The sequence below is a fragment of the Odocoileus virginianus genome, chromosome 11, assembly GCF_023699985.2.
Source record: "Odocoileus virginianus isolate 20LAN1187 ecotype Illinois chromosome 11, Ovbor_1.2, whole genome shotgun sequence".
Taxonomy (NCBI): Eukaryota; Metazoa; Chordata; class Mammalia; order Artiodactyla; family Cervidae; genus Odocoileus; species Odocoileus virginianus.
Genome location: NC_069684.1, coordinates 30,146,276 through 30,172,937, shown reverse-complemented (window position 1 = coordinate 30,172,937; position 26,662 = coordinate 30,146,276). Strand labels below are relative to the sequence as shown.

Here is a 26,662-nt window from a genome sequence, read left to right as displayed (position 1 = left end):
GAGCACATAGTCCTGCAGAGCCCTCCTCAGGACCACGTGCCATCTGAGGCAGCAGGAAGCTGAGATGCTTAAACGGCTGTGAGTTTGCAGGTGCCCCGAGCATTGCAGACGACCATGACCAGTTCCCTCCATTCCCTGTGTCCTTCCCCCGTCTCCCGGACGTGAGGGTGGTCACCCACACCATCCTTGAGGCGCTAACTTTGAAACGATCTCTGCACTGGGCGCAAGTCTGTGAAACGAACGCCGATGCTATGTGCTCCAGGTGGGGGAGCGCCTGGGCAGGTACGAGGTGGAGAAGCGCCGTGCCGTGGAGAAGGAGGACTACGACCTGGCCAAGGAGAAGAAGCAGCAGATGGAGCGCTTCCGCAGCCGCGTGTACGAGCAGCTGCAGCTGCACCAGCTGGTGGGCGCTGAGCTGGTAGGCGGGCCTGCAGCTGGGCCCGGAGTCGGGCTGGGAGGGCTGCTCGGGGTCCACGTGGAGTCAGGGGCTGGGAGGGCTGCTCGGGGTCCACGTGGAGTCAGGGGCTGGGAGGGCTGCTCGGGGTCCACGTGGAGTCAGGGGCTGGGAGGGCTGCTCGGGATCCACGGGGTGGGCGTCAGGCTCAGCCTTGACAGGCTCCTGCAGGAGGGCTGCAGCGGTGCACATGGGCAGGTCAGCAGAGAAGCCTCCCCGCAGCTGGCTGTGTCTCCTGGTGGCAGCCCCACCCATGTGGTCCTGGGGAGCACAAGAAGAGGGGCCCCCGACAGCTCGGGCCAGTAGGGGAGGGTCCTGCGTCCAGACCCGTGTTCCAGGCCAGGAGACAGGCCCGGCGCCCAGAGGACAGTACAGAGAGTGCAGGTTCTGGCTGTCCCTGCTGGCCCCTGGCCCCACTCCACCCGCCCTGCTCTGTGGTCTCAGACTCATTCCTCAGCCTCCCTTGGCCTCAGTTTCCCCGTTGTTTCCACGGCTGTGAGAACAAGGAACCTGAGATGTGGTCATCTGCCCAAAGCACTTTCCACCAGCCCAGCACTTGACCACAGCTGAGTCCACTACACACGTTAGAGTGACATGAAGTAGCCTGCTCTGCAGACACATAGGGACCGGCACCGGCCATGTTGGTCCAGCCCAGGCGCCCCCGCCCGCCTGCAGCCTCCGTGCTGCAGCGCCCACTGTGTGGGCAGCCACCCTGTTCTGATGCTGTGTCACTTGAGTGGTCCACATGGTAACTTCAGGCAGTCGGGGGCCATGACGTGGGCCTTGTTAGTGCAGCTTCCACCTTGTGTCTTCCCAAGCCAGTGCTCCCCTGGGGAACAAGGCGGGGTCTGTGAGGCAGGGACCCTGGGAGCTGAATGGCCTATTTTCCCCCAGATGAGAAGGCCTCTTGACCTGCCCCTGCAGCCCCTGGCCTATCCCAGCAGCCCCCACCACCAGCTACCCATGCATTCCCTGCCACAGCCGGAGGAGAGGGTGACAGAAAACCAGCGTGCGGACCCTTTCCTTCAGGAGAAGCCTTCATCACACCGCCTGGACGTGTCTCCTCAGCGTCTCACAGTGGACCGGCCACCTCCCGCTACTGACCCCCCTCCCAAGACCCACGTAGGTAACTCAGGTTCCCGCCATGGGCAGGCATGGAGGCCCTGTGTCCTGTGGGAGCTTTCCTAGGGAACAAGTGTATTGAGGAACAAAAGTGGCGGGGGGGCCCCTTTCCCGCCCTGCATCCAGGAATACCACCAGTGACTGAGACTCTGCCTCCTCTGAGCCTCTGCTACTCTCTTTGCAAAGACGTGCTGATGTGTGGGAGAGGGTGTTTCTGGGAATGAGTGAGGTTCCCACCCTGACGGGACCTCAGCAGAGCCTCAGAACAAGTCGTGTACGAGGCCTTCCCTGTTCGAGCTGCCTGTGTGGCAGGTGGCAGAAAGCCTGTTTCCAGTGGGTTACTGGCATTTATAACTGGGAGTCTTGAGAGTCCACATGGGTTTCAGGGTTGGTTTGATTCCTGTCTTGCGGGTCCATTTTCTTGGTTCCGGATGCCCTCTCAGTGGCCTGGACCTGTCCCGGGGGCCTCAGCTTCCGGTCTGTATATTATGCCATCGGGGAGGTGGGGGAGGGTGGGTGGCACCTGTCCCACTCTGAGCCCGTCCCCAGGCCCCAGGTTTACCTGGTTAGACCAGCCTCATCACCTGCCAACCTCATTGCTCACGTGGGTCACCGAGGACAGGCCCCAGGAGGCCTGCTGAGGGCTGTAGGTTTGCAGGCTCTGGACAGAAGTGACAGAAGGACCCACGGCTTCCGCCACCTGTGTTAGTGCAGGGCTGCTGGACAATGGATGCATTCAGAGGAGGCTTGATAATTAAAGTAAACTAACAAACTGAGAAAATACCAGAGGTCTTTCCAGAAGAAGAATATAATAACTTTTACTCTAGTGGTCTGCTGGCAGTTGAAATCTCTAGTGGTAAGCAGTAATTGCAGCAGAATCTAGATAGCTTGTTGATTAAGTCTGTAACAAACTTAGAAGGGAATAGAAACTCCTGTCTGATTTTTTTCAGTTACACCCTATTCATAAATTATTCTAACCTGATGAAACTGATACTTCAGCAAAATACCGTCGTTCAGACCGGACACATCCCAAGCAATCAGCCTGTGGGTGTAGATGGGGATCAGCATGCGAGGAGGGACCCCACGCCGGGCCCTGCAGCTGCCCTGTCCTCCCACAGCCTGAGTCCCTGCCGTATGATGAACGGCCTCTCCCCGTGACCCGCAAGCAGCTCGGGGTGGCGGTCTCCGAGGCAGAGAGGAGGGACGCGCTCGGCGACGAGGTTTGCAGGGCGGACACCACAGGCGAGCCAGAGCCCCTGACAGAGAAAGCCTTGAGGGAAGCCAGCTCTGCTGTGGATGTGCTGGGAGAGGCCCTGGTAAGGAAGGAGGCCGACAGCGGGTGGGGCGGGTGGCTCCGCAGGGCCCCTGGTCTTCTGCCGGTCCCACCCGTGTCCTCACCGTCCAGTGGGAAAGTCCTAATGATCAGTCATCACGTGGGACAGCACGAGCATCAGCTAGGATTTCAGATCTCCTGATGGCATCCCTTTGAGCCTGGCCTTTGTTTCTATATATTTTTCTGTTTTAATTATTTGCTCACACACCACACTGTGGAGGATCCTGGCTCCCCAGCCAGGGATTGAACCTGCATCCTCTGCACTGGGAGGTGGACTCTTAACCACTGGACCACCACGGACATCCCAGCCAGGGCCTTTCCTTGTGGTGCTCACAGGCCTGGGGCCCGGCCCCAGCTCCTGCCCAGAGCCCTGCTGGCTCCGGGGTCAAGGACAGCAGGGCACAGAAAATACCAGCGCATCATTGGCCTCGAAAAGTTCTCCTGCTGGAGCTTTTAATACTGTCCATGTTTTAATGGACACAGACTTAAAATTTTCCACACTAGGAGCAGTCTTTCTCTAAACCCGTGTACCCAGAGGGTGGAGGTCCTGTGTTTAGAAAAGCTGTGTCTTGTTGAAACAGACCAAAGTTGGGGTGCTGGGGTGGGGACAGGACCGACCACCCACCTGAAGGCTGCCCCTGCCCTCCCAGGTGGCCGGAGCCTACTCCAGGACATGGTCGCACCGGGAGGATGCACTCCTCACCCTGCATAAGCAGCTGACAGACACACCCCTGGGGACCCCAAAAGAGGACCTGAAGAGCACGCTGAGGGCTGCTGTCTTCCTTGTCAGGAGAGCCATCCGCGACATCGTGACCCCAGTGAGTTCCGCCACCCCGTGGGGACCCCCATGTCTGCCGAGAGCTTCCGGGCCATCCCCTGGAGGTCAGGGTAGCCCGGGAAGCAGCCTGGTCCCCTCACTGTCATCACCAACCACGAGGTCACTTAGGATGAAGACCTTGGGTAAGAAACCCAGTCGCCGAGGAGCCTAGGCTCTGTTCCCATGGGCTGTGCCCTCTGGCCTTGTGTGCACAGAGGCCTGGCCACCATCCTGTTCACGCTACGTTCACATGTTTGATCTTCCTGACACCTGAGGAGCTTGGAGTTACCGGTGAATTTTCCTAACTCTGAAAGGGCCATAAGAATGAACATCCCCAGTTACACCATTGTCTGCATTCACACAAGACCTTATGCACTTCAGCAGAAACGTCATACCCTCGGTCTCACGGGGAGGTGTCGGAGACCTCGTAACACACAGAGTTGAGCCCGTGCCCTCTGTGTGCAGGGAACTGTGTTCACAGCAGTTGGCAGTTGGCCGTTTTCTGTCCTTCAGACAGTGTGTAGTTTTCAGCATAATGTTCCTGTTGATTACCGAGAGTAAATTTCATATTTCCTTTCAGTGGAATTGAGTTAAGAGTGACTCATCCGTGTTTATCACTTTTTTCTTAGGTCTTTCAGGCATCTTTGAAACTGTTGAAAATGATAATTACACAGTATATTCCTAAACACAAACTGGGCAGGCTTGAGACGGCTCACTGTGTGGAAAGGACGATTCCTGTCTTGCTCACGAGAACTGGAGACTCTTCTGCTCGCCTCCGTGTTATGGCTTCTAATTTCATTCAGGTACAGGTTTCCCCGGGATGTGTGAAGTCGTCAATAATAAACACATAACCGGAAATACTTGACTTTCTTAGTATAATACCTTACAAGGTCCCGTCTGCTCAAGCCAATCATAGGTTATGCCGTGTGATTCACCATCATAACTTCCTTCTCCTCTGACCCAGCAAAATGTTGCCTTAAACATGGCTACAGTATACAGTTTTTCTTTGTTTCTCTTATAACGTAGGCTTTTAATTTTTTTTAATAAATAAAAATATATGGAGAGCCAGACCAGAATAGAAAAGTGGAGTTAAAAAAATAATAAACGTGTCACAGTCTTGATGAAGTGTTCTATTTCCACCAGCACACCTCTGGCCTGGGCGCTGGGGGAGCCGAGGTGGACGTGAGCCACTGGGAGTCTGGGGCCCACGCTGAGCCAGGCAGCAGAGGACTGTGCTTTGCTCTCTTGTCAGAAATCCCTCTGGGCCAGGGGACCTCAGGGTAAGGTGCAGGCATCCGTGAGCTCCTCCAAACGTGAACCCAGTGCCATGAGCAGGCCGGTTTTCTAGGGAAGGAAGCCAAAGCTTCCATAGTTTCTCCACCAGGAAGAACCACCGATCTTGTTTTATTTAACGAACTTAAACATTCAGGGAAAATGAGTGAGTGGTGTTATTTGGGGGAACTCGTTCAAAGGACGCAGTGAACGTGCCCCTAATCATTTTAAAGCCACGTTCGCCTCTGGGGCGGCAGTGGTGAGCGTCCTCTGCGCGCAGGCGTTCCCACCCTGCACCAGCCTCCGACGGCCTACGCCAGGCTGCCATGTGCGTCCCCACGTGCGCGGCATCTGTGTGTCCCAGGAAGGGCAACGTTCCTGCTGCTCTCGGGGGCTCCCCTCCCTCCTCCTCCTTCCCATTGGTGTCCAGCCACTCGTGGGCCCAGAGCCAGAGCTAACAGTGCTGCCAGAATGAGAAGGTATTTGGGTCTGTGGCCACATACCTGCTAAAAACAGACTTCTGTCTGTTACAGCTCATGTTTCGTCAACATTTTATCATTTCTTTAGTCTTCTCCTTTAATATTTTATCATTTTTTCTTTTTCTGCATTTGGCTAGTTAAGTGATGAATATGTTTTTTTTTTTTTTTTTTGGCAGTGTAAGAAACAGCAATTTTGTAAAACAGGTGAAATACAAAGAACATAGCCAGCAGTATTAGTAAAGTCACAAGTAAGACTTAAGAGCTTCTATTAGATGTAGCCCAGTATATCTCAGGTCGTCTGACTTAGTCTACTCTGTACGAATCTTTATCTTTCAGGGAAATTATACATTGGCACCACCATCTATAAGGCACACAGCCCAGTTTTCTAGTGTTACTAGACTGATTATCTTTAGTATGATTTAACTGTTTTTAACACAGAGGAGACTTTAAACCTAAATTACCATAGCCTGGTGTTATCTATATAAATCTATCTCATAATTGTGAGAGATTTCTTTTTCTTTTGCTAAAACTTTTCCTGTTGCTCTGATTGAGCTTGAGGAATAGAAAAAGGCTCAAATTTATAGCCAGAGTCAGAGTAGGCCTTATTAATTGGCCCAGTGAGGGGATCCCATCTGGTAGTATCACAGTGACCTGAATATGACTATATATATATATTTTTAAGTAAATTTCCTCAGGGCCAACCAGTTAAGAGTCTTGTAGTAGAGAAATTTACCAAGGTAACCCAGAACTAGATACAGGTAATTGGCCACAAACCCAACAATTGGATTGATTTTTAAAACTAACATAGAATCAGGGCTATGATAGAAAAGCATTTGATTTATATGCAAAGGTCTGAGAAGTCAAGAAAACATTATAAATGATCATACGAATCAGGTCTAGCATCTTGGACAAGCTGTCTGCCTCTGATGTCGCTGTCTTCTCATCCTGGTGTAGTGTAGTTTCTCCTGTTTGAGCATCATTTTAAGGTGAGATCAGGTCAGCTGTCTTCTCTGTAGGCCAATCTACTAGGGGCCTTTGGAAGTGGGAATTAATCTAAAGAGTTAATTTCCCTTCAGTTTCATTGTGCATGAGCTAATTAAGAGTACCTGATACAAAGTCTTTCCATCCAGGTTGGAGACAATCTCTTAAATTATGTCTTTTTCCAGTCCTGGTTGCAGGTCATGAGGCATCTGATCTTCATCCAAAGATAGATTACTGAGATAAGCTTAACCGCAGGTCTTCTGGAATCTGAGGCTGAGCCGCGTGAGCTTTCTGCTGAGTTTGTTTTTCGCTGTCCCGGTTTCCAGCACGATGGGCCTTCCCCTGTGCTGGGTCTTCTTTGCGTTCCACTTGTACCTCGGGAGCTTCGCTGGGTTGGGCTCCTGCTGCGCTTGGCCTCTTCCGCGTGGAGGTTGTTTCAGCCAGGTTAAATCTGAGTCACGGCACCATAGATGTCAGGCGAGTGTATGCTCCTCAGTTCTTCCTCTCGTCACAACAAAGATTTGGAGTGACGGACATTAAAGCGATTACCCAAGCCGGTGGGGATTCTTCTGTCCTTACTCTTTGTGCCAAAAATCAGGCCAATGAAAACTGTGAGCACAGGTCAGGAATGTAGCAGATTTTCCGGCAGGCTATGAAGGGGATTCCTTGGCACGTTTTTCCCACTGGTTTTTCCTCTTTTCCTTCAGCTCTTTCTCCTGGGACTCGAGCCTGATCAAAACCCAGGATGCCCAGCTCAGGCTCTGAGGTCTTATTGCAAAAATTCAGTGAGAGACAAAGCGATAAGTGGGAGGTGCATTTGTTAGGATTCAGAGAGAAGCACAAGCTTCAGGGTGTGGGCCATTGCTGAGGGCCGAATATCTTAATTGTAGAAAGACTTGTGTGGAGACAACAGAGTGTGTGGAGGCACTTACCCTCTTTCATCTCAACCCATCAGGGATCAGTTCATCTGAGTATATGCCTGTTACAAGCTTGGCTATAGTTTAAAAATACTGAAATGGAGGTTCTTACAGCAAAACTAATTTCTTTTAGAATTTTAGAAATTAGAAAATCTTTTTCTTGAGGTTGTGAGATCCTGAGAAGAAAACTAAGGTTTTAATCACGCTTTTTGTAAAGCTCTAATTCATCTCCAAGTGATCATGGTTCTTATTTCTGATGATTCAGGCTTTTGTTCTTAATTGTTATCATATCTTAAATAGAAATAGGAGCTTACGGACAAATGACTTTACTGTCGTTTGTCACTGTCATTTTTTATTTCCCATTTTTCCCCTCAGTGTTTACTTTACGGCTGGCAATAAGTTACACCTCGCATTTTATGGTAAAACTTAGCAGATGCTGTTGGTCTCTCTAGGAGATAGCCTTGTTTAAGGAAGTGAAGTCTCTCCAGGTCATCCCATCTTACTTGGTCCAGCCACTGAAAGCCAACTCCTCAACTCACCTGGCCATGAGCCAGATGGCATTGCTGGCGCGACTGCTGCGGGACCTGGGCACGGAGGGTGCGGGCTTCACCGTGGATAGTGTGATGCGGGTGAGCACCCTGGGGTGGCCGCCACAGCCAGGCCCGAGCTGGTGGCTGGAGTGCGTGGGTGTCTGGGGAGTGCTAGCTGCAAGTCAGTGGGGAGTGGGGTGGGGAGGCATGATTTCAGAATGTCCCTGCTTCCTCTGACACATGTGGGCACTGGAGCCTGCTGCACCTTCTGCTTCGCCTGGTGAACACAGAACAGGAGGGGGACCCCAGATTTAAGAGTGGGCAGGAATGGCGGGGTGACTCAGTGATGGACCCCCCCAGGGCGGGAGGACCTCGTGGGAGGTGACAGATGGGAGGAAGCACAGATGAATGGGCTGGGTGGGTGGGAGGTCACCATCCCAGGTAGGGGGTGGTGGGTTCCTTGCAGTCAGAACATCTCAAGGTTCTTACAGGGATTGAGGATGGCAAGGTCCAGGGTAAAACCTGGCTATGCTGGTGGGGACAGGAAGTAAGGAAGAGAGACCAGTGTCTGAAAGGCCATTATGTGTGGGAACGTTGGTGTGTTGTGATAGGTTCGTGTGACCCTAAAGCAGTTAGGATGGATGGATCGGATCCTTCATCTACTTCAAGGTCACACACAGATCCTGAAAAAGGAACATTGAATAAGTAATAAGTGTCAGAATGTTAAGCATAGTGAACTATTTATGTATGTATGTACTCAGTCATGTCCCACTCTTTGCGACCCTGTGGACTGTAGCCCACCAGGCTCCTCTGTCCATGGGGACTCTCCATGTAAGAATACAGGAGCGAGTTACCATTTTCTCCTCCAAAGGATCTTCCCAACCCAGAGATCAAACCCGCATCTCTTGTGTCTCCTGTGTTGGCAGACAGATTCTTTACTGAGCCACCTGGGAAGCCCATTTATGATATCAAACAAAAGCCTGTGTGTACCACCACACACACACACACACACACACACACACACACACACACACGGCACGTAGGCTGTGCAGCTAATGAGAATGTCTGGGCTTTGCGTGTCCTCCAGCTCCAGGGACTGATGCCTCTGAGGGGGAGGGGGCAGGTGGAAGGGGTAGGGAGCTGGGGAGACTTCCAAGGGGTCTGTGCAGGGGTCCTAGTGTTCTGTTTCTTGGAAAGAGCTGAAACAGACACGCCTTGTAATACTCAGTTTATGGGAGGTTATAGCTTTAAAACTGCCATTTATTGTCTGAAGTAGGAGAGAGCAAAACAATAATTGTGTACACAAGTTCCAGTATAAAATAAGCGAGGGAAGCCCTGCGTCTTAGCCGCTGGAGTTCTGTGGGCAACGTCTTCTTTGTTTTTCAAGTGTTTTTATTGCCCCTGTGTTTGGGCTTTCTTGGTGGCTCAGATGGTAAAGAATCTGTCTGCAGTGTGGGAGACCTGGGTCCCATCCCTGGGTTGGGAGGATCTGGTGGAGAAGGAAATGGCTACTCACACCACTGTTCTTGCCTGGAGAATCCCATGCACAGAGGAACCTAGTGGGCCACAGTCCACAGGGTCACAAAGAGTTGGACATGACTGAGCGACTTAACACTATGTTTCTTCTACACCAGAAGAACTAAACGTGGCTGTTTTACAACTGAGCCACACAAGCGCGTCCCGGCCCTCTTCTCAGTTTTCAGTGCAGGCCCTGGAGCACAGGGTGCGAGAGGTGCGTGAGGCGGCCGTGGGGATGATCCTGGACCTGTACGCGCAGCACCGGGCCCTAGTCCTAGAGTACCTCCCGCCCGACGACAGCGCCACCCGCAGGAACATCCTCTACAAAACGATCTTTGAGGGGTTTGCCAAAATAGATGGCCGACCCACAGATGCCGAGATGAGGGTGAGCTCACTTTCCCAGAGTTATGATTTGACCCCATGTTTAAGAAGTGATCTGGTGCCAGAGTAAACTGATGCATGTTTCAAGAAGCTGCATGGTCACGGGGGACACTGGTCCTGGTTCCTCCACTGTGTCTGTGAACAGGGGTGATAGTGGCCTCATGTGAGGACATCCTCAGGTTTATCCATAGTAGACATTTAGCACCACTTTTTCACCAACTAGGCTCAATATAAAGTAAAGCATTTTATATTCAATTTAAAAAAACAGTAAACATTTATTAGATGAACCTGGTGGATCTTTCTCTTAATCCTAGTTATATATTTCAAATGTCTTAGTGAGGATTGTAATGTATGAGAGACATAATATATATGCTATAGCTTATCACTCAGTTTCGAAGGCAACCCTAAAAATCATTTCTAATGGAAAATCTTTCCATACCAGGCACAGAAAAGAGCTGCTGCCGAAGAAGCAGAAAAACGAAAGAAAGAAGAAATCAAAGCTTTGCAAGGGCAGTTGGCAGCCCTAAAGGAGATGCAGGCTGAAGTCCAGGTTGGCAGGAGTCTCTGTCTCTCACCCTTGTGCTTTTGGTCAAAATCCTGTGAGCGGTTATTTCCTTACATAAATGAACAGCGAGCTTGGTCTACTTTTCGTGGGATTCTGTAAACAGACATCTTTATTCTTTGTTGTTTCTTCAGTGAGTTCAGGGGGAGATAAAAGGAATCCCCTGCTGAATCATCTGCTTGCTCTTCATTCCTGTTGGGGATGAAACACACTGCTGGCCTGGCTGTGTTTAGAGCAGACAGGACACTTGGGCCTGCAGGAACTTGTTGGGGGGCGGGGGGTGGACGGGCGAGGACAGATCCCCCACCCACAGGTCCTCGCCTCCTTCAGAGGCTAAGGAGGAAAATAAGCTTGACTCAAAGGTCTGCCTTCTTTGTGCGGGAAACAGAAGGTTTCAGGCAGACACTTCCATCAGGAAGCCCTAGTCCCGATGCACAGGGGATCAGACAGCATTTGGTCCTGTGGAAGCATGTCCCTTCCGAAGGGCCTGCCTCTGTGATTTACACACGTGTTGTCATGTGCTCGCTTTGGCAGCACATATACACGTGTGTCTTCACTCTGGCTTTCGTGGTTACGTCCTTAGGTGACAGTAAGAGGGCAAGGGCATGGGCATCTAAGCTGGCTACACAGCCAAGGAGTCCCCAGCTGTGTCCACAGCGGGTCTCCTGGGAAGTGCTCTGACCACCGCTTTGTGAAAAAAGAGTAATAAGTGACTAAGAATGGTGAAAAGGAAAGGAAGCATGGCAGAATACGTGTTGAAGTGCCTGTGACAGAGGGTGACAGTGATGCTGGTGCGTCAGAATCCATGAGAAGAACAGGAACACAGCTGCCTGGCCAGAACAGGGAGGAGGCCCGTGCCCACGAGGGACCTTCCTGGACAGTCAGCGGCCCCTGAGGCCTCCTGGAGCAGGCCAGGCTGCTGCTGCTTCTTCCCAGCACAATATTGATACAGATGCCGAAAATGCGCAGAGAGCTAAGTGCTCACACTAGGTCAGGAGCTGGAGGTGGCCGAGCTCCGCCCCTTCCATCTTATAACAGCGCGGGGTCCAGGCACCGTGGCCCCTGTCACAGTGCCTGTGGGGGCTTGCTGAGGTCACAGGCTGTGTCCCCGCAGTGTCTGTGGTCACGGCACGAGGGTGCCCATCCCCCACCTCCCCCGGAGCACCCTCACTGGCTCCTCTGTGTGCTTCAGTGTTTGCTGAGCACTTGCAATGCACCCACCCTTCCTGGGCTCCAGAGGTGCCCCAGGACCACACCGCACGGGCCTCTGTCCTTGTCCTGAGATGACTGCTAATGGCGTCTCACAGGAGAATGACAATTTTTTTTTTTAGTCTTTATTATTGTAAAATATATATATAATTTACCATTTTAACCATTTTTAAGGTTATAGTTTTGTGCCTTTAAGCACATTCACCTCATTGTATAACCACCACCACCACCACCACCAGCCATCTCCAAAACTTTTGAGAATGGCAGAATATTTTTAAATCACCTGATTGCTCATGAGTTTTAGGGAAAACATGTAAATTACTAATCAGTTTTCTAATCTGTTCAAAGCATAGATTAAGGTAAAATTTATAACTAAAATTTCACTTTTGGCATAATTTGTTTTCCTGCAAAAGGTACTAACCCATCATTACCTAGAACCCATCTATATAAGTTTACATTCTCTAGATATGTGTATAAATCATGTGAACCCCATTTGCAAGTTCAATATCAATCTATTAAGTCTGTCCCTAGCCCTAAAATAGTATTTTTGTGTGGTTTTTGTGTTGAGAAATGAAGTTTGAAAGAAGTTCCTTACTGTCATGTAAACTGTGATTTTCTACTATCACAATAGACAGTGTCTATACAGTGCACTTAAGGCTATGGATAGGGGACTGGCTCGTCTCTGTTCTCCTGTGAAACTGCAAGCCCTCGTGAGACACCCTTCCCCTGGGCCAGGGCAGTGAGCAGCCCAGGCTGGCGGGTCTAGCAGCTCAGGTCTAGCAGACTGGCCAGTGCGAGAGGAAAGCCTGAGGCTGGAGGAGCTCCTGGAGGCTGATGCAGAAGCCACCAGGGCTTTTGAGCGGAAGTGAATCCCTTACTAGGGTATGATGGGTCCCTCTGGCCCATGTACTTGAGGTGGTGACAAGGGCAGGCATCCGGGTGTGTGAAAGCAGAGCCTGCAGGCTGGCTGATAGGCTAGGGCCAGGCCACATGGGGAGCAGAAGGAGGCGTGACGGGTCCAGGTTTCCTGACTGCAGGGCTCCACGCCAGAGGCTGCAAGGGCACGGGCATGGGCGTAGCACAGGGCAGGGGGGTGGGAGCAGGAGTTTGGTCTGGTTAAGTCATGTTCACGTGACATCAGAGACCCGAGTACGTTCTGAGCAGCAGAGAGGCTGGCTGACAGGACAGACATCCAGGTCATGAGCACAGAGGTGGGCGTCCAGCCTGGAACTGGACAAGGGCACCTTCAGGATCTGAACAGACAGACGGGGGGTGGAGTGAGTCCCAGAGGAGCAGGGGGCACCCTGGGAGCCCAAGTAAGAAGAGCCTAGAGGAGCGGGGTGGGGAGCCACGTGCTGCCGGGAGCCCATGGAATGTCCCACGGGGGACACCAGTGGTGAGCAGGTGACCCAGAGGAGAGTTATGTGGCCTTGACAAAGACTGGTTTCCATGGAGACAGGGCAGGAGCCCCGAGGGAGGGGCCATGGAGGAGCAGGACAAAGGAGACGGTGTAAGGTCAAGTGTGGGTGACACTTTCAGACAAGTGTGTTGTTTGCGGATGGAAATTCTGCCTCAGACCCTGAGGTCACACTTTGAGGATCACACTGAATCCTGGATAGACTCTCATAGGCACTGCAGCCACATGACCTGAGCCTTCTGTGTTTGTGTTTTAGGAAAAAGAGAGTGAAGCTACGAAGGCCAAGAACCAGGGTACGTAGAATGCATGTCGTGAAAACCCTGCATGGAAACCACCTCTGTGTATTCAGCAAACGTCTTCATCTCAGACGCTGCAGAGCCAAGTGTAAAACATTGCCGGTTACTAACTTGTACTTTTAAACTGAATTTCATATCCAGCTGGTTACTAAAACTGTGAAAGTAGTTTTCTACAAAAAATTACTTAAATCTTTTTCTAATTTCTTTAGACACCCAAGAAAGGAAAGCAGCCCCACCAAATGCTCCAGAAATTCCAGATAACCACTATTTAGACAAGTGAGTAGAGCCACCTCTAACCCACTGTGGGGTGGTTAGAGGGACCAACCACATGAAAACACTGTGAGACAGATAATACTCTCCCTGGCTCATTAGGGTCCCGTGAACCGATTGGCTCTTTTCAGTGACTTCAGAAGCTTGGAAAGGGCCCTCCAAAGCAGGCAGCATCAGCTCTGGTCAGGATAAGCTTCTCTCTCTTCCCTGACAGAAGTGAGCAGCCTATTTGTCAAAAGGTCTATTACATACTCAAAAAAATTTTTTGATGTTTTATGGAAGTACTATTGATTTACAATATATGAATTTCTGTTGTACAGTACAGTGACTCAGTTATGCATGTATATACATTCTTTTTCAAATTCTGTTCTATTATGGTTTATCACAGGGTATTGAGTATAGTCAGGCTCAATTTTACAGTAGCAAAATGCTTTCTCCTGTGCAGTGGCCAAGACAAATCTACAAGGAATTTAAGGAAAAGGTCTTGGTCTACTCAGGACTTCCCTGGTGGCGCAGTGGTGAGGAACTTGCCTGCCATGGAGGAGATGCAGGTTCAACCCCAGGGTCAGGAAGATCCCCTGGAATAGGAAATGGCAAGCCACTCCAGTATTCTTGCCTGGAGAATCCTGTGGACAGGAGCCTGGCAGGCTACAGTCCACGGGGTCGCAGAGTCAAACACTACTGAGCGTGCACACACACAGAGTCTACTTTTGTGACTTAAAATATCCTTTCTACTTGATGACATTGACAAAATTCAAAGGGATCCTAAGCTGGTTTATCTCAGACACCCACATGGTGAAGACTTTTCTGACGTCTGTAATAGGGAGCCATCCAGCCCTCCCTGAGGACCCTCTGGTGAGGTGTGGCCCTGCCTCCAGGTCCAGCTGCAGCCCACTCGGGACCATAACCGTGACTACTGGCTGCGGTCTGGAGATCACGAAGCTCTTGCGAGCCGGCAGAATGGGGACGGCCAACCTAAACCTGGGCCTCACTTCTGACCATTCTGTCTTGTTTCAGTTTATGTATTTTTTGCGGGGAGAGGAACGAGTCCTTCACCGAAGAAGGCCTGGACCTCCATTACTGGAAGCACTGCCTCATGCTGACGAGATGCGAGCACTGCAGACAGGTCAGGCTCAGGGGCCTTAGTGTTTCAGAGGAAAGCTGTGGGGAAAATCACTGAATGTAAATCACCCTGTTTAGTTGGGATTGATTTTTCTTTTTAAAATGTAACACACGTATAAGTGTATACAAGCTATAGGTATTACAGCTCCTGAATTAGCACACAGTAGACACCTCAGTTGGAGAAGAAAATGGCAACCCACTCCGTATTCTTGCCTGGAGAATACCAAGGACGGGGGAGCCTGGTGGGCTGCCGTGTCTATGAGGTCACACAGAGTTGGACATGACTGAAGCGACTTAGCAGCAGCAGCAGAAACCTCAGTTTAATCACCACCAGGATACCTACTCCACGGACCCCACCCTCCTCTCCTCACTGTCCTCATTCCTGCTTCTTACTTGTTCAGTTTTATAGAAGTGGACTCCTATGCTGGGTTTGGGGTTTGTTTACGGCATTCCACTGTCTGAATGTACAATTTACCCGTCCTTTCTCCTGCGTGTGGTGGGGTTGAGACTGTGAGGAAGAGCGTTGCTGTAGCCACTCTTGTGTATATCTTCTGTGCGTGTGGATGCACCTTTCTGGGTGCACACCTCGTGGGGTTACGGAGTGGGCCCACGTCCAGTGAGCCCTCCTGCAGAGCCATGCTACCCGCCGTGTGCCCCGTCTTGCTTTCCTGATGAAACGGGGAGCCACGTCCCCTGTTGGCCTGCTGCTCCCCTCTTTGCAAAGCACTTCCGGTGTCGCGCCCGGCTTTTGAATTGGCTGGCTCGTCATCACTGATGTGTAATCATCCCTGACATACTTAAATGTGCAGTGCCCGCTGTGTCCAGCATTTTCATTGATGTGCAATAGCTTTTTGTTTTAATGTTGTCCTCCCTGTTGGTCCCTTTCAGGGCTAATGCTTTTCACATCCTATTCAGGCAGGCTTCCCCCACCCCCGATGTTCATCTCCTGGGATGGAGCCAACCCTGCTCAGACAGAGGAGGAGAAGCAGGAGAGAACCCCTCCCCTGTCTGTCCTCAGGGCTCTCCAGGCTGCAGAGGGGAGCACAGAGGACAGATCCCACTCTGAGAGCTCCTCTCTCCTGGGCAGTGTGCCAATCTGTGGGGTGAAGCTCTCGGGTGCATAACAGCTGCTCCTGGCAAAGGTGTCCCAGTGGTGTGAGGGACTCTTCCTCTGTTTCCAGCGTATTCTTAGAAATGGCTGGGAGCCAGGATGGAACCCCAGGCCTCACGTAGAGCCTCTGAGCTCTTCAGGTTCAGGTTAGGGTTAGGGTTGTGGGGTGAACCCTCACGTTCCCTCCCCCCCCAGCCATGGCCTCTAGATGCTCCTGGCGTCACATGACAAGCACAGGGGCAGCGAGGGGGTCTTCAGCAAAGTATCCTAAATGACCATGGATGTGACAGTCAGGCGTCTACCCCAGGAAGCAGCGCCCGTGCAAATGCCGGGACAGCACCACCCTGCGCTCAGCCCCATGCTGTGTCCTCTCTGTCTGCAGGTGGTGGAGATTTCCAGCCTGACAGAGCACCTGCTGACTGAGTGTGACCGGAAGGACAGCTTTGGAAGGTGTTACCGCTGCAGCGAGGCTATTTCAAAGGAGGAGCTGCCCAGACACGTCAAAACCAGAGACTGTAACCGTGAGTGCCTGCGGACCTCAAGACCCCAAACTGTGTCATCCTCTGGGGCCCAGCTGCGGGGCTGGGGGTCAGGTCCCGTGTCTGCCAGTGCTGCTGGTGCCCCAGCCACAACCCGCAGGAGTGACCAGAAATCCTTGTCTCTTTCAAACCATTCAGCTGCCAAGTCAGAGAAGCTGGCAAACCGGTGTCCTCTGTGCCATGAGAACTTCAGCCCCGGAGAAGAGGTGAGGGGTGGCAGGGAGGGGGCTGACGTGGGGCAAGGACTGGTGTGGGAGAGGGGGCTGATGTGGGATTAGGACTGGGGGAGGGGCTGAAGTGGGGATGGCGACCAGGCACCTCGAGGGTCAGTGTTGAGGCTGCTATGGTGCTGGGCCAGCATAGAGACAGGGTGTCAGGAAGAGGTGGTTCTGGAGCTCTGTCTCCAGGTTTCTGTGCCACGCCCCCAACCCCAGAACATCTGTGAGCTCTCAGGGAGGCGGCTCTGCCCTCCCGGCCGTGGGTCTGGCTGTGTGTGCAAGGTACGTGAAGGCTTAGTTCCTTCCCTTTCCATTGTCAGCTAGTTTTCATAATAACTAGCTGTGTGCCCAGCATCTTCTGGCGGTAGCTTATTTGTTTGTCTGGATCTTAGCATCATTGTGAACCCACAGCTTTAGGCTATGTGGTATGTTCAGCTGTGGGCATCACAGTGCTTAGTGGTGTGTGGATGAGCCAGCCTCTGGCCAGTGGGGCCTCTGTAGCTGGGCGCCTGGCAGTGTGAGTGGGCCCTGGGGACGCAGAACCTCCTGGCTCCGACCGAACTGTCCCTTCCTGGTTCCTTTCACTGGAAATGACATTCCATGACCCCCTTGGGTGCTCTGTGCTTGTGGACCAGTACCGTTCTGGGCCTCTCTGCAGACAGAGCCAGGAAAACATCGAGATAAATCCATGTAAAGTTCACACTGACATTGCTGATTCAGAATCTGAGCTGCAGGGGTTGCTTTAACCCCATGGGTCTCAGGACAGAGTCTCCATCCTCCCGAGAATCAGTTCCCAAAGCCCCCAGAGATGCCCATCAGACCATCACACAGTGGGCTCTTCTTGGCCCCAGGGTCCCCGGGCGTTACGGGCAGGGCAATGTTGCTGGCCATCCCAGCTCCTCTCGTCCCTCTCGTCCCCCTGGAGATGGGGGCTCCGGCGTCTGCTTCAGGGCGCTGGGGTCGCTACACTTGCTCTACCGCCGGCTGGTAACAGTTCAGCCTCATTGTCTGTTTATGTTCAGGTCCTGGCAGTTTTCAAAATCAAGTTCTGCAATTATGTAAGGTATTTAGATGGCTCTGAAGTCTGTAAAATAAGGCCGATTCAGAGAAGACCAGGCAGAAGCTGCCAACCTGCCCCTGCTCCCTATTCCTCCTCTTACAGGACAAGGGTTTTTTAATGGCTTATCTTAATTTTTTCCTTAAATGTAGCTCTCAAATGTGTACACTTTTTCTCTGTCCCTGTTCAGTTTTAGAGGTTAGGTGCCTCTGTGCTTAGTTGTCATCACCTTGCACTGTCACTGTCATATGTGACCAGCCCCCTCCTTGTGGAGACCAGCTGACCCCCTGCTCTGAGCAGTGCTGGCATCTGCAGTGGCCTCTGCCCCTCCTGCCCCTGCCCCCACCCCAGCTCCAGCCTGGAGGGGACAGCCTCAGGCCACATGGTGCCTCAGGCCACGTGGTGAGGCACCAGTAGGCTATGCTCCTTTTCCCTCTGTTTCTTCTATATTTTCTTAACCAGTCTCCACCCACCAAGAAGCTTGAACACCTGTTATTCTGTCATGGTTTCTGCGGGTCAGAAGTTCAGGCATGGCCTGGCTGGGTCCTCTGCTCAAGGTCTCAAAGCGCTGCACTTCCAGTGTCGGCCAGGCCACGCTGTCATCTGTGGGCCCGACTGGGGGAGGAGACGCTCCCTGGCCTGTTGCAGGCACTGGCAGCACCCTTTTCTTACTGGTTGTAGGACTGAGGTCCCTGCTTCCTTGCTGGCAGGGCCTCCCTTGGCCCCTGCCCCCCTGCATCATCACACACGTGTGACAGCGGCCTCAGCACATGGTGCTCAGTCAGCTGTGCAGGAGTCGGGAGGCATGTGATGTGTGGGCTGATGTCTCATAAGCTAACACGCCACAGGTGCTCTGGGATCACTGTCCTCAGGGGCTCAAGGCAGGACACACACAAAGCTCGGGAACCCCCTGAGGCTGCCATGCGTAGTAACTGCCTCTGGCTTGGTCATCTTGGTGGCCCCTCTGGTGGCCTGGTTGCCACACTGCATGCGTCTCATTTCAGGCGTGGAAGGCTCATCTCATGGGCCCCGCCGGCTGCACCATGAACCTGCGCCGGACGCACGTGCTGCACAAGACGCCCATGCTGCCACCAGGTAAGTGTCCGCGCGGTCTTGGCCCCGTCCCTGGGTCCCTGGCAGGCAGGGTCATCATGTTGCAGTACCGGCTCTGGCTGAAGGCCCTCCGTGTAACCCTGCTTCCCCCAGGCTCCATGGTGGTGCTCAGGGAGTTGACAACCCAAACCGCGGTGTTCACAGGCACACTCAAGTCTTGGTGTCCCTCCAGACCACCCACACCAGTGTCCAGAAACAGGAGCTGTAGTAGCAGGCCACAGATGGCGCCACGACCTGATTCCAAATCAGTTTTGGCTACTTTATGTCAGATTTAGAATGCCCTACAGAAAAGTTAGTATTTTTCATTAGAAGGTTTTTCTTGACCTCAGAGAGTATTGGATACCGGGCTCTTATTTTGGGGGCACGTGAACAGTGAGAACATGAGGAACCGTCTCAGTCAGGGTGGGGTGCCAGGCGGGGTGGCTGTATGGCTGATGCGATGCTGTGCCTCCCCCACCCCCCACTGAGTGAGGACCGCGGACGCAGGGGGAGCCGCCTCAGCCTCTCAGCCAGGAAGCAGGGCCCTGGCCACGTGGCTTCTGGTTTTTCACTTGGGAGCCGTTTTTGAAGTTGAAAATGAGGTGTATGGCTTGGTTCTTCCTTCCGAACATGCGTCAGGCTTCTCCTCTGGCTCTTTTTTCCTCCTCTTCTGCTGTCACACATGCATCCTCGTGGGTGGCCCGGCCGCCTGTGAGCTGGGTGACCACCGTGTGCGGTGCCGACCCCCTGGTAGGTGCATCCAGGGCCCTCATACTCGGCCCCTCCTCCCAGTGCCCGGTGACACCTGCCACTCACACCGTCACTGGTCTGCACCCTGGCTCACATGTGTCCCCTGTGCTGTGTGTCTGCATGTCCACTGCAGGTAAAGGCCCAGCCGCCACCAGGGCAGGGACCTCAGGATCCAAGGTGGGAAGCAAGATCCCCACCCCGAAGGGGGGCCTGAGTAAAAGCTCCAGCAGGACGTACACGAAGCGGTGACCCGATACAGCACCCACCTCCCCGCCTCCAGAAGGGCCACGCCCCTCCCATGACGTGGCCGTGTCTCCTCAGAGCATCCCTGGGCGTGCCGACCCCCGCTCCGCCCCTGCTGCCCCGGGCTCCTGGCTGCGCCCGTCCCAAGTGCGGCCCTGTCTCCCTGTGGCTCCACGGTTGGGTCTCTGCCCTCCCGGCCCAGGATCACAGAGAGAGACGGTTCTGCCGAAAGAGCGGCACTGGGCAGGCTCGTGCAGAGCGACCTCTCCACATTTGCTGGGAGTGATTTCCATTAAGTCCTCGCTCCCTCTAAACCTCTTGCCCGTGGGTCTCTCTCAGCGTGGGGGACAAGGTGGGCTGGTGCCTGCCAGTCACCCTGAGCCCCTCCTCCCCGGCTGTGACTCCTCCCCTCAAGGTCGGGGCGCCATCGGCCTGCAGAGCCTGCATGTCCGCAGCAGCCTCAAGTAAGGTCAAGGTGGAGAAGGAGGGTCGCTGCCCAGCCCCCTCAGTTCTCACCTGCCAGTGCTCTGAGCGCTGCCCACCTGACACCACCACCCCCATGCAGGCCCCCACCCCAAGGGGATCGGAGGGTAATGCTGATGGCTGCACAGCTGGCCCTTCCTCAGGCGGCTTCAGGTTCTTTACATGCATGGACCCCTAGAAATATATGAGACGTTCCCTGATGCTCCTGCATGCACCTGAGCAGGTGTGCCAGTCAAGGCCCTTCCTCAAGCCCCTGGGGCAGATGGAGCGACCCCCACCCCATGTAACTTTCAGAGGAGCCTCCGAGCCTCTGCCCAGCCCATCACCCTGACCCACTGGGATCTGTGGAAACTGGAACTGTATGTTCTTTTCTCCAACACATTATACCATACTTTAATAAAAGCCAAGTAAAATGATGAAACCAAACCTCTCCTCACCAGCCCCCAACCAACCCAACTCCCTCAGCCTGTGGAAGTGGCTTGCTCTGCTTCAGAGCCAGGTAGCTGTATGGAAAGCCAGTGTTTGTCCAAAGCCTGCTTGGAAAGGCCATCTTCGTGTCCAGTCCTATGGTCCCCAGGTGCCCAGACCACTAGAGACCCAAAGAAGGTACCCTACCTCCCTGCCCGGCCGTGTGCCCAGGGGTACGCTTTCCTCCTGAGTGTGTGATAGGCAGGCTTCTAGAATGCCCATGAGAAACCTACGGAACTGATGGAGTTTGTACTGCACAGTTAATGTAAGAAATTTTAATTCCAAACCATGTAAAATAACAAAATATATAATAAAAAAAAAAAAACTAATAGCTATTTGAGCAAGGTACTCCCTGGGTAAGTTAGTGACAGTGAACCTGTACAAGTCAGTCTCTGGTGAACTGATACTGTCTCATGTGGCTGACTGACAAAGAGAATTACCTTCAAAAATATCCTCTATTTAAAAATTTAAAACTATGGGGGGAGAAATAACGTAAAACTTAACTAGATAGAGTATGGATGCCAAGGTAATTATAAAATGATTCTTCCTGGTTCAAAAAGGTGTTGCCATGACCTTCTAACCCATTGCTAAAGTACACATAAAACACTCCTTTAAATAGAACGAGAAAAGTTAACCAAGAAACTATCCTTTTCTTGCCAATCAAAACTTGTAAGAAACATACATGTAATGTTTTCTATATATTGTAATGTAAAGATGTTTATAAAAATACTTAATTTTTAGTGATTGACAAAATTAATTGCATTTAAAACAGGTCGATCTTGCTGATTACAGAAGAATCATGTGTTTATGTTCAAATGATTCCTGGCAGTGATCAGTGGCCATTTAAAAAGTTTACAGAGTTATATGCCATTAAGGAACCAAGAATAAAGGATAAAAAAGTAAAAAGGAACTGTAAGCTGTCTTGGCCATTCATAAATATCTAAACTTGGAACAGTAATTAATAACTGAAATTTCATTCATGAATATGTTGTGGCTATTTAACAATATTTATTTTATTATTTTCATATTTCAGAGTATTCTATCTAATTTAAAAGAATTATCTATAAATTTGGCATTAGAATACAAATGTAAATACTTTTAATGAAAATTTGCAACTTTTTAATGTTTTGACATAGTTTTCTATTTGTCTTTATTTCCGGTACCAAAATTATAAAACATCTAAGTAATATATTTTTGTTGTTGTTTCAGGGCTTAGGGGTGCATTCACCCTGAGCATGTGAATATAATAAAAAGATTACTAAATGCTCTGTCCCTTTTAAGACTATACTTGAAAAGCTTATAGTTAAGTTTACATCTTCTGTAAGCATGCAGGCATGATGCAGCCCCGAGGTGCCACTGAGTCGCCGAGGTTCGCTGGGCAAGGGGCGGGGGGCGCTAAGCTGCCAGGAGGGAGTCTAGTTCCTGAAATGAGTTATTTGTGGGTTTACTGCTGAAGAAGCTAAAAGATTTTAAGCTGCACATAAATTAGAAATAGTGACCAATTTTATCCTACAGGATAAAGAGAACATTTTATAAACACCCCAGTTGTGCTCCCATCAGAGGTTCATACCTCTTAATCTCTTCCTGTATTTTTTTATTCCTTTTGAAAGAGGGGATTTTTACCAGCCAGCAAGGCTATTTTGCTTTTCAAGTAAATAAAACAGTATTTTCTCTGCTGTAGACTGGTTTTAAGCTTTTACTAGTTTTGACTTTGACTGTTTCCATTTTGAAGTTAGTTTTTTCCATATATATATATGTATGTATGTATGTATGTATGTATGTATGTATACACACACACACACATATAAGGCTAGAAGCCTTCCACACAGCCTGCCTACGCAGGTAAGAACCAATTTTTGCTGTTTAAAGTGTAATGCCCCTAAATTTCAAGTTTATGTATATGTGCACCCGTGTCCAACTCTTTGTTACTCTATGGAGTGTAGCCCACCAGGTTCCTCTGTCCATGGGGATTCTCCAGGCAAGAATACAGGAGTGGGTTGCCATGCCTTCCTCCAGGGGATATTCTTGACCCAGGAATTTAACCCAAGTCTCCTGCATTGCAGGCGGATTCTTTACCTGCTGAGCCACATGTGGAAGAGGAGCAGCATCCCATCTGACGCTGTGGGGTGACCGAACAGGAGGGAGGGGGAGCTGGTGTGAACTCTGGGAGAGTGGTTCCACCTGCTCTCAGGTGTTCATCTGTGCCATTTCTCATCTGCTCTTAAAAACCAGATCAGCACTAAAAACAAGAGCCTGCAGAGCATCATGCACCCTGAGTCTTGGGAGCCCTGGGGCCTGCACCCATCCCTCCCCCACTGCTGCCACCACCGGGAGCAGGGAAGCCCTGGGTAGGGGTTGCGGCTCCTGGGTCTGGGGTCAAGGCTTAAGGCAGTGACCTCCTGAGCTGCTGCGTTGGGAGCAATTCTGTGCAGGTCCTGTGCCCCCGCGTGGGTGTTCTGGAACCCTCTGAGGACCTGCAGGGCAGCTGTTCTCACCTCCACTGTAGGCAGGGAGACCGGCTCAGTGCCCAAACCCTCACCCAGACGTCAGCGCTATGCCCTGCATTCTGTGCACCCTGGAACAGGGGTGCAGGCACAGGTTACAGGTAGTAGATTCCAGATTTGCTTGTCTCTGCCTCCGTTCCCGCCTGGAATGCAGCTGAGAGGAAGGTGCTAACAAGGCCACCTATCCCCATGCACACCTACCCCATCTACACAGCAGATCCACCTAGGCAGCCTCCACTCCTTCAGCTCAGGTGGGGAAGGTGCTGAACCCATGGCGGGGATGGGGGAGACTGAAGGCGTGGGGCCATCCACCTGCCCAAATGGCCTTGAAATTGCTCCAGGCTTCCTTCTGGCCCAAGGCACCTGGGGATGCCTCCCAGTGGGGCAGGAGCAAGCCTCCCCACCACCCAGCTTTAGGATGAAGGACACCACAGCCCCTACCCCAGCCCCACCCAAGTCTGAGCACTCAAGTGCAGGGGCAGTGTGCAGGCCCCTCCCCATCAAGAGGTATTCCACAGGGCAAGTGGTGAGCAGAGTCAGATTCTGAAAGGGGTGGTCTTGTGAGCAGGCAGCCTGGGTCTGGCTCATCCCCATGGCCCCCTTTCACGACCCTTATCCTTAAGGTTGAGGGCTCCCCAGGAGTGGCCCACGGCCACCTCTGCACCAGTCATCTGGCCATGCCTTCACTATTAGTGCCTCCTGGTGTCCGGGGACCAGTCCTGGAAACGGAGGGGAGCAGCATCCCATCTGACGCTGTGGGGTGACCGCTGGCACCACTGCGAGGGTTCTGGATCAAGATCTTCCTTCCCCCGGGGGTAAGGAGACAACGCTTGGGAGTGCTGTTCACCAAATTTGGGGATCCTAAGGCTGGGCCAGAGGCAGGAGGCAAGCGAGGCTGGCACCCAGGGCCTCCAGCCCTCAGCCTCAACCAGGGCAGGGACATGGATGGGAACCAGGGTATGGACAGTGATGGAACCAGGACTCAGGTAGGGAAGGGGATGGAGAGGGGTCTGGATGGACTGACTGCCCCCACAGGCCAACCCAGCAGTTGGGCCAGGCTGGGGAAGGAGCAGCCATAGCGCTGGGGTCTGCTCGCACCATCCCCAGGATCCACCTCGGCTGTCTTCATGGACTCACCACAAAGGCGTGGATCCCTTCATGATGGAATCCTGAGTCTGACACGTTTAAGCTGCGCACATGGAACCGTCCTTCCGTGATCTGTCACTCATGCCGCCATGTGCAGCTCAGCACATGTTCTCCACATGGCCATCTGCTTTCAGCTTGTCTCACAAGGGACTCTCCTCCCTCCTGGTGATGGTGGTTGGTGGTGTCCAGTGTCAGCTCCCATACAACTGTTACTACCCGCATTGCCTATCAAGGTGGCATGTGTTAGCACAAGCTGTCGCACAGCTGCCCAGAAACCTACTCCAGGAAACTAAGCAGGCAAGAGGACATGCAGGCCCCAGGAACTGAAAGCCACTGATACTAAGTATGTATGTAGTCTTCCAAGAAATCACTGAGGAGACTGAAAGCTCTTCTGGGTGTGGCTGCAGCAGCATGCGGAGGGAAGTGCAAGGGTGCATGAGATCTTAGGGGCCTACCCTCACCTCTCCTGACCTTGGGACAGTCACTGCCTGTCCTTCACAGATGGAACTGGTCACAACAGTGACCAAGACAAAAACGTGTCTTTCCTGTGTGGGGTCACAGGGTGACAAGGGTGAAATCAGCGCAGCACAAAGGCTCTACTAGAAATAAACATGGTATATTCACAAGACTTCCCAGGTGGCACCATGGTAAAGAACGTGCCTGCCAGTGAAGAAGATGCCAATCCCTGTGTCCTGAAGATCCCCTGGAGGAGGAAATGACAACCCACTCCAGTATTCTAGCCTGGAAAATCCCCATGGACAGAGGAGGCTGGCGGGCTACAGTCTATGGGGTTCAGAGTCAGATATGACTGAGCACACACGCACTCATTCAAACATACTGAAACATCAGACAGCAGACAATGCACAAGTGTTACCCACACACAGATGACTCCCGCAGACCTAGGCCTGGCCCTGCACCATATACAGGAAGCGCAAAAAAAGCAGCAAAACTACAGTGTCAGGGTACAAGGGGGTTTTGTAAGGACTGGTGATCACTGTTTTCTTGAGCTTCATGATGGCTTCAAGGATGTGTTCGGTCTGGACTAAATCCACTTACACTGTGTGCACACTTCTCTGGAAGTCCATCACCCTTCAATACAATGTTCAGAAATTTCAAAACAAAATGAAACTGGCAATTCTGCTGGGGTGAGGGGTTAACAAAAACAGGAGCAGAGAATAGTACAGTCGACCTCAGCACTATTCCTCTCACCCGCTCCTCCAAACACTTCCCGCCGGTGGATCCTAACACAGGGAAACTGTCTGCTCCCAAGCAGCCTCACAAACTTGCCTGCCCAACAGAAATGCCTGTGGAGCGTGTAAATCCCCACACCCGAGCTGCAGCCCAGACTGCTAGGCCAGCATCTCCAGACAAGAGGCTGGGGCATCATTCATTTGTAATATCCTGGTGACTCCAATACACAAACCACTAACCTATAAAGAAAAAAAGTGCACAACATGCTTGTTAAAAACAGCAAAGAAGACTTATTTGACGATTGCGACAAGGCAAAGTCATCTCAACTCTGATTACAGGACGGCTGGGGCTTTATAGGGCTTCCCAGGTAAAGAACCCACCTGCCAATGCAGGAGAAGTTGGAGACGCGGGTTCCATCCTTGGGTCGCGAAGATCCCCTGGAGGAGAAAATGGCAACCCACTGCACTGTTCTTGCCTGGAGAATGCCACGGACAGAGGAGCCTGACGGGCTACAGTCCATGGGGTTGCAGAGTCAGACACGACTGAGTAGGCACGCACGGAGGTGATTATGGCCACAGGGCAGGGAAAGGGAGCCAACAGATGGGAAACAACCGAGATGAACTTGGAAGAGTTTGAAGGGTGGCGGACTATGCCACCCGGAAACGTGTACCTCGGTACGTTGGCTATTCTGAGCTGTGTGTCCCTGAAAATCAGTCGATGCAGGGAGAGCCTTGTCTGAACTCCCCTTCTTGCCTAAACACAGCCTCCCAAAGGAACTCAGTCGTCCGAGACGCCCGTGGGATTAGGAAGGACAACATAGCCGGTGTTACACGGTCCTCCCGCCCGTCTGTCATTCTAAGGTCCGTTCATCTCCCCTAAAAGTCACTCATCTCCTCCCCCTTCGCCCTGTAGAAGGCCTTTAGCCCGGGGAGTCACGACGTCCCCCGGCACCTCCTCCGGGCCGTGAGGCCGACGCGTCCGCAGATTCGCTCTCCGATCTTTCTTAGGGACTCGATCGTCCCCGCTGCTTCCCGACAGCCTCTCGGGTGGGAGGGCTCGACCGGCGGCTCGACGCTCCAAAATCCCACGCCCACAGCGAGAACCCGGTCCAAGGCGCTGAAGGTATCAACTCCCCCACCCTACCCGGCTCCTTTAAGACGCTCGCGGTGGCGCTCTAGCG

General features: G+C 52.1%; 1 protein-coding gene and 1 long non-coding RNA gene across 2 annotated transcripts in view; one reads left to right on the top strand and one right to left on the bottom strand.

Moving 5' to 3' along the window:
* Positions 1-20,599, top strand: part of CEP104 (centrosomal protein 104) — a 41,536-nt gene extending 20,937 nt beyond the window's left edge. The window contains exons 8-22 of the mRNA XM_070474186.1: positions 263-418; positions 1,349-1,576; positions 2,695-2,892; positions 3,560-3,727; positions 4,356-4,529; positions 7,828-8,004; positions 9,602-9,808; positions 10,247-10,354; positions 13,249-13,285; positions 13,498-13,564; positions 14,576-14,684; positions 16,174-16,312; positions 16,469-16,536; positions 18,610-18,700; positions 19,581-20,599. Coding sequence (XP_070330287.1) covers positions 263-418; positions 1,349-1,576; positions 2,695-2,892; positions 3,560-3,727; positions 4,356-4,529; positions 7,828-8,004; positions 9,602-9,808; positions 10,247-10,354; positions 13,249-13,285; positions 13,498-13,564; positions 14,576-14,684; positions 16,174-16,312; positions 16,469-16,536; positions 18,610-18,700; positions 19,581-19,696 — 2,043 coding nt within the window. The 3' untranslated portion in view covers positions 19,697-20,599. The remainder of the gene's footprint in view (positions 1-262; positions 419-1,348; positions 1,577-2,694; positions 2,893-3,559; positions 3,728-4,355; positions 4,530-7,827; positions 8,005-9,601; positions 9,809-10,246; positions 10,355-13,248; positions 13,286-13,497; positions 13,565-14,575; positions 14,685-16,173; positions 16,313-16,468; positions 16,537-18,609; positions 18,701-19,580) is intronic.
* LOC139037473 (uncharacterized) lies at positions 20,538-26,572 on the bottom strand. The gene is made up of 2 exons (XR_011490323.1): positions 22,718-26,572; positions 20,538-22,063 (listed from the first exon to the last, which is right to left on the bottom strand). It is a non-coding gene; the product is annotated as an uncharacterized lncRNA (long non-coding RNA).
* Positions 26,573-26,662: the final 90 nt, after the last annotated feature.